The sequence below is a fragment of the Miniopterus schreibersii genome (genome assembly GCF_964146895.1).
Source record: "Miniopterus schreibersii genome assembly, chromosome: 2".
Taxonomy (NCBI): Eukaryota; Metazoa; Chordata; class Mammalia; order Chiroptera; family Miniopteridae; genus Miniopterus; species Miniopterus schreibersii.
In genome coordinates, this window is record NC_138102.1 from 6,455,358 (window position 1) to 6,467,805 (window position 12,448).

Below are 12,448 nucleotides of genomic sequence, written 5' to 3' on the forward strand. Positions count from 1 at the left end.
TCTCATATTGGTCACCTAGCCCTCGACTGTGTAAGTTCCCAAGGCTCTGCCTAAACCTGGTTGAACTGTTTCCACAGGAGAGGCAGGTGACAGCGTAATCCCTTTGCAGTCTTATGCAGATGCTAGTGTGGGTGGGCTTCTCCCTGAAAATTCACACTGCAAAAAAGCAGCCTCTGCAATCCCCTAGTTCAGGAAGGTGCAGAGCTTCTGAGGGCCGCCATGCTCCAGGGGGGCGGCTTCGCTCCAGGAGCTAGTATTAAGCACAGTGACTGCACTGGGTGTCTCTGGGTATCTGTCGAGAATCGGCTGCCGAAAGGTAAGGGAAACAAGCAGGAACCCAGCCTTGAATAAGAACAGGCCATTTTCCCTCTGGGCTTGGGGCTCGCTTTCTTTAGTTTTCTGTTTACTTAGCTGCCAGGAATTTTGTATTTCCATGCATCATTATCCAAAACACATCATTTAAATAAACTGCTTTTTCGGCTGCTTAATTAGTTATAAACACATTGCTAAATATACATTTAACAGATAATCCAGTTGGCTGTGGAGTTTAAAATTCAGACTTTGATAGTGAAAATTCTAAAGACTTGCGATCGTGACGTACACGTGCTCAAAATGCTTGGGCAACAGTTAGTATCTTTCAGGTGTATCATTTTTTAAAATATATACTGACAAATACTTTCAGCCGTTTTAACTCCTGCAGTCTTTGATAAATATACTCTCAATGATAGACCAAGTAATTAAATGAATGGTAATGGGCAATATGGAAGGAAGATAACACACAATAATTAATTTGTTCTGTATTTTGACAATTTTTTTAAAGTATTTTATCTTAATGTGAAACCACCTATTGTTTTGGCACCTATCTAGGCAAACCACCTATTGTTTTGGCATTGTTGAGTGACTAAGACTGTTCTGAACTCAGTAGTTAATTTTAGCCTTCACCTATTTCCAGGTAAATTGAATCCACAAGTGTGGGATTCATTTGCTTTAGGTCTGAAAATGTCATTTTGGAAGAGTCGTTTGATGTTGGGGAAATCTTGTGAGACCTTTCATATAAGCCTGTGAAACCCAGGAAGTTAGATTTTGCCTGAAGGAAAAGGAACTCATACCTTAAAATTTTTTAGCTCTTAAGGAAGAACTTTGGAATCTGAAAAGGCTGCGGATTTGACCAAGTCTGGCCAGTCTTTCTTCCCACTGGCACGCTGTCTTTTAAATCAGAGCATCTAATTTGAAGCTGTAGAGAAATTTTTTATTGATTTGCTTAGAAACACAGGTAGAAGGCAGGACACCAAGAGATTTTGTTTAAACATTTTACATATAGTTTGATGTAAATTACTCTCTTTGTTCAATGAGTATGAACAGGAGGCAGCATCAATATTTCCTGTGTAGTTCTCGTAAGATACAGCAGGTGACTTACAATAGGAATATTTTTCCAGGGCTCTGCGTGTCACTAATACAGGTTTCAGATGTGCCATAGGGACAGAAACTGAGCACTGTAACTGTTACACTCTTTTTTTATTCTAATCATTTGCCTTGTTAATCTCGAAGGTTTTTAACACTGTATGAAACATTGAAGAAACAAACCTTTTCTATGAAGATAACCAATTATGAAGTTAATCTAATTAAAATTTCATTCAGTGGTTACACACTTTTCTTTTGACTTTTATTTTCTGTCCTAATGTCCCATTGAGGAAATGACTCAGACCACTTTCAGTCATGCTATAATGCATTTTCCAGGGACACTTTTCATTTTGGCCCATATAATGTCCAATTTATTAAACCATATTTTCTTTAGGAGAGGAATGCCACGATTATGTTAACCTCCTGAACAAAAGATTACTTTTATTCCTGGTGACTCTTTTAAGCTTACAATATAATTATATATTAGAATTTTTAAAATCTTGTACTTGATGTTAGGGTCTCCTTAAATGAGCATTGATATGTAAGTTTTATGGTTATTACTTTGAAAGACAAAATCAAAAGTGAAGAATTACTAAGGAACAAAGCATATCTGCTAAGAGATGGAATGAAAAAAACACAAAACACCTTTTAGAGGCAGCGTAAGAGTAGATAGATGTTATGACTGGACCTGCAGAAGTAATTCAGTCCCGTATAGAAAAGGTGACATTTCATGTGAGAGTAGGTGAAGATTTGAAATGGAAATGTTACTTTTGCCTCTTGTCTGCCAGATAAATTAAAAAGAGGAGGTTGAGAACCCAGAACTCCTCCACCCCAGGCAAAAAAGAAAAGAGACAGAGAAAGAAATACTGTAAGGGAAAGAATGCGCGATTCTCTGACTGGCTGAGCGCTGGGCGGGACCGAGGAGTCATTGAAAATCACCCGTGTGTCCCTCAGGGACAGGAGAACTCACGGTGACCCAGAGGTGGGAGTGGGCAGCAAGAAGGATGAGCCGCTTCAGTCACTGTCCCTACTAATTTTGAGTTGGTGACATGACCCACAGAAAGATACATCAGAGAATGGGCGAGAGAGGTAACAGAAGGCGGGGTCTGAAATGCAAAGGCTGGTCCCCAGTGAAGCAGACCTTCCGACTCCAGAAGCAGAACAAGCAGCTATTAATTGTGCTCATACGGAGCCCTCCTTCCCATCTATGGGTTTGTGTGTTTTTTAATAGATTTAGTCTTTATTGTTGAAAGTATTACAGATGTCCCCTTTTTTGCAATGTGGCGTCACAGTTAATGAAGCCACGCAGGCCCAGGGTTCTTGTCCGGTCGCCGTGGTTGGTAACTAGGGTTCCTGGTGAGATTCCGGAGCCACGGAGCAGCTGCGAGTGTTCGCTGACCTTCTGTCCCCGCGCCTCTGGGGCTCTGAGACGGATTTTCCGTGTCCCAGTGTCTGATAGTCTGCCGTCGAGCGGGCCTCCAGTTCCCGGCCGGAGTGGAAGCGTGGGTGCAGCGGCCGAGGGTCTGGAGGCTGGCATCTCGCGGGCATCGTTAGGGACATCAGGACAGAGCCGCCTGCCCCCGCCTACGATGGGAAACTTCTCCCAGGATTCACGGTCTTCATTCCCAAACATGGTCTGAGTAGTGTAGGAAACGTCTGCCTTTATCTGCACACCTCGTGTGGATGCCGGTCACAGCCGTATGGGTTTGACCATTTTTGCAGTTTTTCGTATGTCAGAAGCATATTCCCAAGGCCGGAGGGACCTGGCCAAGAGTCACAAGATGGGGACAGATAGCAGTGACACACGGATGCATGTGCCTTGTAGAGAGTTAGGTGATCGAATCGTTTTCTCGCGCTTTCATACCATTTTCCTAGCTGAGTCTCCGTATCTGTTCGCTCATTAAGTATTCCTGGAGCTCTGGACGCAGGCCAAGCGCTGTGGTGGTCCCTGAAACAGCAAGAGAAGTCCTGGGCTTGAAGACACACATTCGTTGCCATAGGCACTTGTCAGTGTTACTTGTTCTGTGTGTGCAGTGGAAAGAGAAGCAGTGTTGACTTTGGAAAGAAGACATCCTGTCTGAACCTAAAAAATAACATGGTTCCCACCCAATACGAAAGCAAATGTTCTCTCTAGTAAATAGGCGGACATAGACGTTTTCTCCTATTCTACTTTATTTCTAAGAGGCCTTCACAGGTGTATTTTAACACATCTATTTTAAGGCCTAATTTTACCTAAAGGAATTGTTCTTAGATGAATGACTCCATTTGTTCATTGGTTTCAGAATGCATCAATTTAAATAATCTTTACAAATTCTTTCTGTACTTCTGTACTAGAAAGCCATCTGAAAATATTGAAGACCAGTGATTTTAAAATACATCGCATTGGTGATTTGGCTCCTCTTTCGGTGTTTTTATAACGTTTCTGTATTTATGTACAAACAGCTCCAGGGCACTAATTTGATGCCCCTGGTACAGGTGGTCCTTAGAAGAGGAAGCGTACTTCTGAGAGGGAGAGTCAGTGGCCAAAAAAGTCCTCTTGCAACAACACAAGTAAATTTATGTATGAGTAAGTTATAAACTCCTTTAGGTAAAGCGGTCTTCCGTTCCACTAATACTGATGATTAGTGTAATCTTGAATATTACATCATTATTTTCAACAACACCTCAAAGTTGCATTTTGCTGTAAGAAAAATAATTTCGTAGTAATTCAAGCCTAGTCCTGGAAAGAGCAGTTTGCCAGGATCACCAAAGCAGATGAGCATCGTGTATGAACATCACAAACTTCGGAAGTTGAAACAGGTGTCTGGTGTGAAGTTGGCATGTGTCTGGCCCGTTGTCTTGCACACAGTAGGTACATGCTTTCAGTGTTAAGGCTAATAAGGTAACATAGAGTCCCACAGGCTCAGGTCCTAATCCCATTTCCCATGAAGAAACGACTCAACCCGCTTTGAATAAAACAGTAACATAGTTTCCAACATAGCTCTTCATTTTGGTCCCTGTAATTGCCAGCTTTTATTTACCTATTTTTTAATTTATTGTTTTATTTACTTACTGTTAGCTGTGGGTCCTTGTCCAAGATACTTAATTTCTTCAGGACTCACTTCCCACATCGGCACAATGGTCACCATTTTATTTATTTTACAATATTTATTGAGCAACTGCTGTGTTCCAGGAACTAAGTCCTGAAAATACTCAAGGGCAGTAAGAAGCCATAGAATTTCCATTCCCATGGGAGAGACAGGCGATAGATTTGTGGGGCAGCTCTAGGATTCATCAACTTGGCCTGCTGAGCAGCTTTATTCTTTTCATATTCCCATGTTTTATCGGAAGCCTCCGTCCTTAGACACTTAGTCAAACAACCTGGGTCTCCCCTCCTCCCTCGCTGCTGCGGGCACACGGGGTGTCTGGTGCCACTCCTCCAGGAAGCCCTCGGGTTTCCATGCTCCGTGTTCCTTCATCATCAACCCCGTAACCACATCCCCTCGACTCTCCACACATCAGTTTTCTCTGTGGGGCCCCGTTACCTCTGCAGGGCTCCGGCTTTCTCTGGTCCCGACACACCGGGTGGTCTCTGCCTCTCCAGGACTCGGTCCTCTGGGGGGAGCCAGACGGGCTCTGTCTCTGAGGCACAGAGATGCTCTGCCCTCACCCACCCCCTCCTTCCCCTCTCCCTAACCCTTCATGAGAAAATATTCTTGTCTAAGGGGAATCTTTCCCTCCAAAATTCTGTATCTTTCAGACATTTTGATACTTTCCCACACCCTTTCTGCTTCTACTTTTCTGCAGAAATTCTTTCTGGTACCGAAGACTGTCTTTGGCCATGGGCTGCACACTGGTTGCTATTCAGATGCTACTTGTCTCTGTGTGCGTGGCGTCATCAGGCCGCTCTCTGCTATTTCTGTACCCTCACCCCTCAAGCCTGGCGTGGAGGAGGTAGGGAGAGCCTCCGTCATCTCTGGAGATGCCCTCTCCCTCCCCCCACCCCGACTTGCCACAAAGCATCGGCCGGCTTCTCTCCCTGGGCCGTGGAATCCTCAGCTCTTGTTGGTCCATTGTTCTTCCTCGCAGCCTGAAGATACCCTCCTGGTCTGGGGGGAAACCCCCTTTATCTCCCACCGTATTTCTCCCAGACGTTACGGTTGCACCCCAGTCCACTCCACTTCACCCAGTCGTCTGAGCGTTAGGAAACCTGCAACACGCTCGGGCTACTTTTACCTGTCATCTCATCTCATCTCCAGCTGGGGAGGCAACGAAGCAGCTGTCGGAACTGAGAGAGGTCAGGCAGAGCAGGGACATGGGAGATTTCAGGAGGAAAAGCACACCTTAAATAGAATGTAATTATTTTATGTATTTAACCCACCAAACAAGTAAGCAACCAAGTAAGAGGATAACTGATTGTAACAAGCACCTGGAAGAAAACGGGCCTGGTGACCTGATGGAGAGGGAAGGAAACAGGCCCGTAGCAGGAGCTCTGGCGGTCACATCGGCCTGCCCAGCCGCACAGTCACCTCCTCCAACAGGAGGGATACGCGTCCTTCCCAGAGCTCTTAGTACTCCTTTCCAGGGGCACTGAGGACACAGTCTGTTGCCATGGGCTGCTCAGCCTCTTGCTCCGCTTCTTGTATAACCTTAAAAATATAAGGGTCTAGATCAAGGTCAGCAGCATCCCACAGGCCGGATCCAGCCTGCCACCTGTTTTTGTAGTGATCATGAGCCAAGAGTGGGTTTTACACCTTTAAGTGATTGAAAAAAAATAAGAACTATTTCATGACGTGGGAAAATTCTGTGAAATTAAAATTTCAGAGTCCATAAGTAAAGTTTTATTTGAATACAGCCACACTCGGGAATTCACGTATTCCTGCGGCTGCTCTCACAGTATTCACAGCAGAACTGCCATGTCGTGAAAAAGTTGCCTGCACTTGACCCAAGTGAGGCGGTGAGTCGTCTGTGTGCCTTCTAAAGTCATCTTCATCCAGATATTCCAGGGCACAGAACCTCCTGGAGGGGAAAGAGCACAGTTCACTGACCTCACTTGAACATGTTACTAGGGAAATAATAACACCTGTTAAGACACAGACTAAATACGCTATAAATTACGAACATAACGTGAAACGTAAACTGCAAAAAACATGGAGACTTTCATGAATAGGAATATTAAAATGAGTCGTCTTCTCTAAAGAATCCCTTCTACAGCCTCCTGTCGTGTGATTGTTCAATTTCTGTTCAAACATTTCCCGAGGACGAGAGCAGACAACTCCTGGAGGCAGTTTGCGCCCGTTTTTGGCTCAGTCGTTAGGGAAGCTTTTCCTGTTTGATCTAAACCCTGTGTCCCTGACCCGGGTCTCCGTTTATTTAGGTTGGGTTTAGAAAGTGTCCTGCGACTCCTTCCCCTGCCCGGCAGATTTACCTTTACATCTGACATAAGCTAAAAATAAAATAGATTTGCCTCCCTTGAGAACTGACCGGCTGCCTGGGGCTGGGCTTGATGGGCCTCCTCAGTGGCAGAGCAAGTGAGGATTAGATGGTTTCCATGGCCATCAGAAAATAAACCAGCCTGCAGCGGCTGAGCGTGGCCACACACGTGCCCTTGTATGAGCACGTGCTTTCGTGTAGTAGTGAAGATCAACACGCAGCTATAAAGTAGTAAGAGGAGCTGTCTTCAGGGAAATGTGAAGATGTGCTTAAGGCGGTTCATAAAGGGAGGTTCCAGATGGGTTTGTGCAGGAACGGTGTGATCAGAACAACTTTCCAGGCTCTCAGGATGTCTACTTGATGTGGAGGACAGCGATCACCTGTTCGGCATCAATACTGCCGTCTGCGGTGCAAATCGTCTCTCTTCAGTCACTTTTATGAGTTGACTCTTTTTGGTTAAAATATTTTCTTAATTTCTAGGTTTTGAAAACTACGTGGAGCAAGTGATTAAAAGACAGCTCCTGCCTAGCTGTCTCTATCTCCACGTTTGATCATATTTGTGTCTTGATATTGATACTGATATTGTATAATGATATTCTCCCGTTCCACAGGCATTTCCTATTCAAGACAGGAACGGGGACCACGCCACTGTTCAGCACTGCAACCCCGGGGTACACAATGGCTTCCGGCTCCGTGTATTCGCCGCCTACTCGGCCACTGCCTAGAAACACCCTGTCAAGAAGTGCTTTTAAATTCAAGAAGTCTTCGAAGTACTGTAGCTGGAAATGTACTGCCCTGTGCGCTGTAGGGGTCTCCGTGCTCCTGGCAATACTCCTCTCATATTTTATAGGTAAGAACAAAGTTTTAGAATTGTTTTTTCTGTAAGTTGGGACATTATATTGTTGTTTTGTGGGTCTTATCTACTTATTTGGTCAAGAAGTCTATGCTGTGGTTATATTCTCTGGGGGAGGGGTTGGTAATAATACGTTTTAATCACAGGGTAGTTTAAGTAGTTGTCAACAAATTTAGACAAATAGAAAAGCTGCATTTGCACAAAAGGCAAGAGATAACCTGAAAGTGTGATGTTGTACACGTAAAGAAATGCCCAGAAATCTTATCATCGAGCATGAACATTAATGAAACATTTAACACAAGTCAAAATAAACGTTTGAATTCTTAGGTTAACACCAGTTAAAAACTGCAACAAAGTCAAGTGAGACTTCAGATAACACCACTAGGGACATTTCACCTCTGGCATTTCTGGGTACTGCTAGGTGGGACCTGAAAATTCACATAATTTCCCATGTGGAGTGGCACCAGAAGTATTTGCTCGTGTTCTTTAAATTTAAGGAAAACTAGAGAAGACAAAAATCTTATCAAGTTATACTATGCTAGCCTTTCTCAATTTTTGGCGTAGTTTATTCCCAACCAATAATTCACTTGACAATTTTTATAATAGTTTTATTGAGATATAATTCTCATACCCCACAGTTCACTCATTTAAAGTACACAATTCCGTGATGTTTTATACCAAACATTAAAATCAATTTTAGAACATTTCCATCACCCCCCAGACAGAAACCCCGTGCTCTTTAACAGTCACCTCCTATTTCCCTCCAGACCTTCCATAGTTTTGATTTTTCCCCCCCAAAAAAATCAGAACTTTAAAGGGATTGGTTTGTCAACTCCTTTCCCAATGACATGAAATAACCCAGCGTTGTTTCTCCTATGAACCCCTGACATATGCTGCTAACCAAACAAGTACTTGCATTTTCAATATTCTGTTTCATTGGAAAAATACATATGTAGTTATTTATTTCCCCTGAACAGCTGCTGCCAACTGATTCCTAAAATAGATGTTGTCATATGTCTGCTAAAAAGGCTGTTTAACAACGTGAGCATTCCCTACATCCAGCAAAACTACCTGCCGAGGCCAGGCTCATCGCAGTTGGGATTTGGTAGCAGTTATCTGCCCTACTTCTTTGTCTATTTGCATTTTATGAACATTTTTACCTCTCTGTGTACCTTGAAATTGATTATGGTACTAGCTATATATATGCAACTCGGGGTCAGAAAGAAAAATGCGCCAGCCCTTTATGCCTCATGAAGAACCAACCATTTAAATATAGATGGCAAAATAAAATGCATCGTGACATTCTTTTTTCTTCTTGGACATGTCTGTGTAATAAAAGTGCTGTTTTATTAGGTTATAGAACACAACTGAGCGATGAATTACATACCATTTGTCACTACAGCTTCCTCCCTTAACTCCTAGCTGCATTGCATTCAGAAAATGCATTTTGTCTGAGATGCGATGGCAGCATTTTAATACTAATGTGATTTCATCACTTTGTAGAAAAAATATACGGCCTGTCTTTTAGAGGATTGAACATTGTAAACGAAAATTTTTAAATCAATATTTTATTTTATCCTTGGATACATGAAATTAAAGACATATTTAAACCTGATTCAGTGGTGAATGAAGACTCAGGATAAAACAGTTTACCCCTAAGAGAGGAGGAAAATAGAAATATGATAAAGCGTCTTACTGCAAGACTCTGATTCCCAAATTCAGAAAGGAGAAAATCTACTAAAAGCCATTCTAGACGGTTGTATGTTTTTCCCACTAAATAGGCACTTTGTATGGATGAAATTGTGCATATACAGGGTGTCCCAAAAAGTGTATACACACACATTGAATAATTATAAAGGCCATGTTTATTAAAATACATTTCATTTTCAAAACAGAACCTACAGACAGCGTGTGTGTGTGTTTTGGGGGGACACCCTGTATATGCATATGCACCCACTCCTCCAGCACTCACAGAAATGTTGGCTATCTTCCCATGTGTGCACTCTGACCTCATTTTCAATTGAGCTCTATTTGTAGAAAATATCCATTTTCTCTGCCTAGCACATCGTATAGAAACCTGGGAAAGATCGAGAAGTCACTTAAAATTCAGTTCATTCTCTAGCCAACTCTACAATCATATCAGTGGCCAATGAATTGAACCTAAAGTGGGAAAATCTCTCTATTGCACACTCATTTTTTTGACATCCATTTTTGTTGTTTCTTGTTAGGACGACATCAGAATGTGTAGCTTTGAGCTTAGCCTGGTATTTGTTTATTACTGTACATAAAAAAGAAAGCATGCCCAGCTGGCATAGCTCAGCCGTTGAGCATCGACCTAGGATCCAGGAGATCACAGTTCAATTCCTGGTCGGGGCACATGCCCGGGTTGCGGGCTCGATCCCCAGTCGGGGGCGTGTAGGAGGCAGCCGATCAATGACTCTCATCACTGATGTTTCCACCTCTCTCTCTCCCTCCCCCTTCCTCTCTCTCAAATCAATAAAGACATGTTTAAAAAAATTAAAAATTAAAAAAAAAAGAAATCATTACCAAATTGAAGAAATGATCCAAGGATAGGAAGTGTGCTCCTCTTCTCTTTCCCCAAAATAACTTCTTTTACTGTTAGCTTATTACAAGGTCCGCTGAGTAAGTAACATATGAGAAATTCTTTGTACAAACAGGCTGTTTTTACCATTCAGATATAGGAGTTCCCTGGGTTGAAAAGCATTCAGGGACAGTACCAACAAGAAATACCTTCAGCATCAGCTGAACCTCAGTGTGTGTCGGACCTAAATATCTCGAGTGTGAAATACGGTGCTGTTTTCTCTGTTTGGGGCTATCATTTTTGCAGAACGTAGCAACATTTCCCGACTAATGACAAGTGGAGAGCGCGATACAATATTTACCACTTCAGTGTTGCATTGCATAAATATTTAATTGGCGTTGCATATGTCATTTGCTTTTGCATCGGTGGTACTGAGAGCAGTGTGTTTGGAGAGAATTATCTACATAAAGAGAGTGAAAGGGAAAGTAACTGGCATATGTAAGGTTAAAAAAACACTATGGACTGATAGCAATTTTAGGAATGAATTCAGCATCAAACCTTAAAGTTCCATTGAATCTATATTCAAACAAAGGTCTTATCCTAGAATATGAGATACAATAAAATTCAAATGCATGCACCCTTTCAGTTTGTTTATTCCTACAGCCTTAGAACATTTACAGTCTTAGAACATCGACAGGCCTTGTCCTTCCTTAGAAATGAGACTGCGCGGTTTCTCCGTAGTGATTGGTATTATATTACTAATAGGACACCAGGAAAGGAAGTGATGGGTGCATCATTCATTCAAAATGTGTTTGTGGAGTGACAGCATTTATTTATTGAGACGATGATAGATAGAGCAGATAACTCGGTCCTTGCCCTCTTGGAGATTATACCTCAGAGGACGCGAACACTGAGCACTCACTTGTAATCCTAAGGACTTCTTGAAATGAGAACTCCAGGGGGCTGGGAGGGTGCACAGAACACTGAGCTTGGCGAGTCTGAGCATGAGAGCAAGCTTTCCCTGCTGACACCAGAATAACACCTAGGATTATATGTTTGGACAAATGCTGACCTAAGGACAAATTTTACGTGTTACCACATAAACCTAAATGTCCTGAAAAGTCAAGTCTCAGGAATATTAAAGCCGATATATTGTGATACAATCACAAGAAAACTTAGATGTCTGAGGGGGAAAATGTCGCGATGCTCACTGGCTTTCTTTGTTGAGTTGGTGTAGCTACAACCCTCTTTGTAGGTAGCATCTAGCAGTAGAAAGAAATGTTACCTTGGAAATGTTGGCTAAATAGATTTAAAATCACCATAAGAATTCATAGTCTGTTCTCATGTTCCTTTCCCTTGATTTTAGATAATGTACACACATGCATTAAGAATTTTATTTATAAAGTACATCCAGAAACGGTATGAAAACTGTTAAAAGAAATGATATCTCTGGGTTTTTTCCAAACATGTGTGAGGACTCTATTAGTCTGTTTTGAAGACATTTTAAAAGCATAAGTGTTTTCTGTATTTGGAAGGTTGTTGGGAGATAGGTCGTGTTTCTCTGTGTGTGACACACAGAGGTCGTCAGCATGCGTGGTTGCCGTTACCGAGCGGGGCCTAAAGGTAGGAAGACTTGCCTTCAAGACCCTGCCATTGAGCATTTTAATCACACGTGATACAGCGAGTGAAAGAGCAGTTACGTTTTCCAGCCAGGCCCACTTCTGCAGAGTACTGAGATGTTTTCTGAAAATAACATTCATGTTTTTAAAGATAGGAACTTCCAATCTCTTCTCTACCTGTAAGATTTTATCACTGGGGACTTCTCCAGATTTCCAGAGAAGCACCTGCTCCCGTCTCCCGGTGGCTTCCTCCGTCAGTGAGCCCGGCCTGCCATGGGCAGCTCTGACCCGGGCTGTCTTTTCTTCCTAATACGTTAGCACAGGCTGATCCTTTCTGTTCCCTCCCCAACTGCTGAGCTCTTCTCCCCTTGATCACTCTCTGTAAGCCACCTGTCCCCCAAAGGAGAGGCAGCCTTCCACGTATTAGCCCCAAGCCTACCTACAGGATGACTGCATCGGAGTCCAGGTTGTGGGGCCCTTTGTTCTGAGAAGAAAGAAAAAAAAATGGTACAAGTAGTTTTGCATCTTGCATATTTTTATTTGTTTTTCACAGGCATTTCCTTTTAATTATTTCCAATATCATACTCAATTTAATTTCATTAAACTTAGCAATTATTGAAT

At 42.6% G+C, this 12,448-nt stretch overlaps 1 protein-coding gene across 6 annotated transcripts in view; it reads left to right on the forward strand.

Annotated features, from left to right (window-relative positions):
• Nucleotides 1–12,448, forward strand: part of TENM3 (teneurin transmembrane protein 3) — a 613,031-nt gene that overhangs the window by 462,529 nt on the left and 138,054 nt on the right. For all 6 annotated transcript variants that reach the window (XM_081130530.1, XM_081130532.1, XM_081130534.1 and 3 more), the window contains one exon: nt 7,425–7,663. In XM_081130530.1, the coding sequence (XP_080986656.1) occupies nt 7,425–7,663 (239 nt within the window). The remainder of the gene's footprint in view (nt 1–7,424; nt 7,664–12,448) is intronic.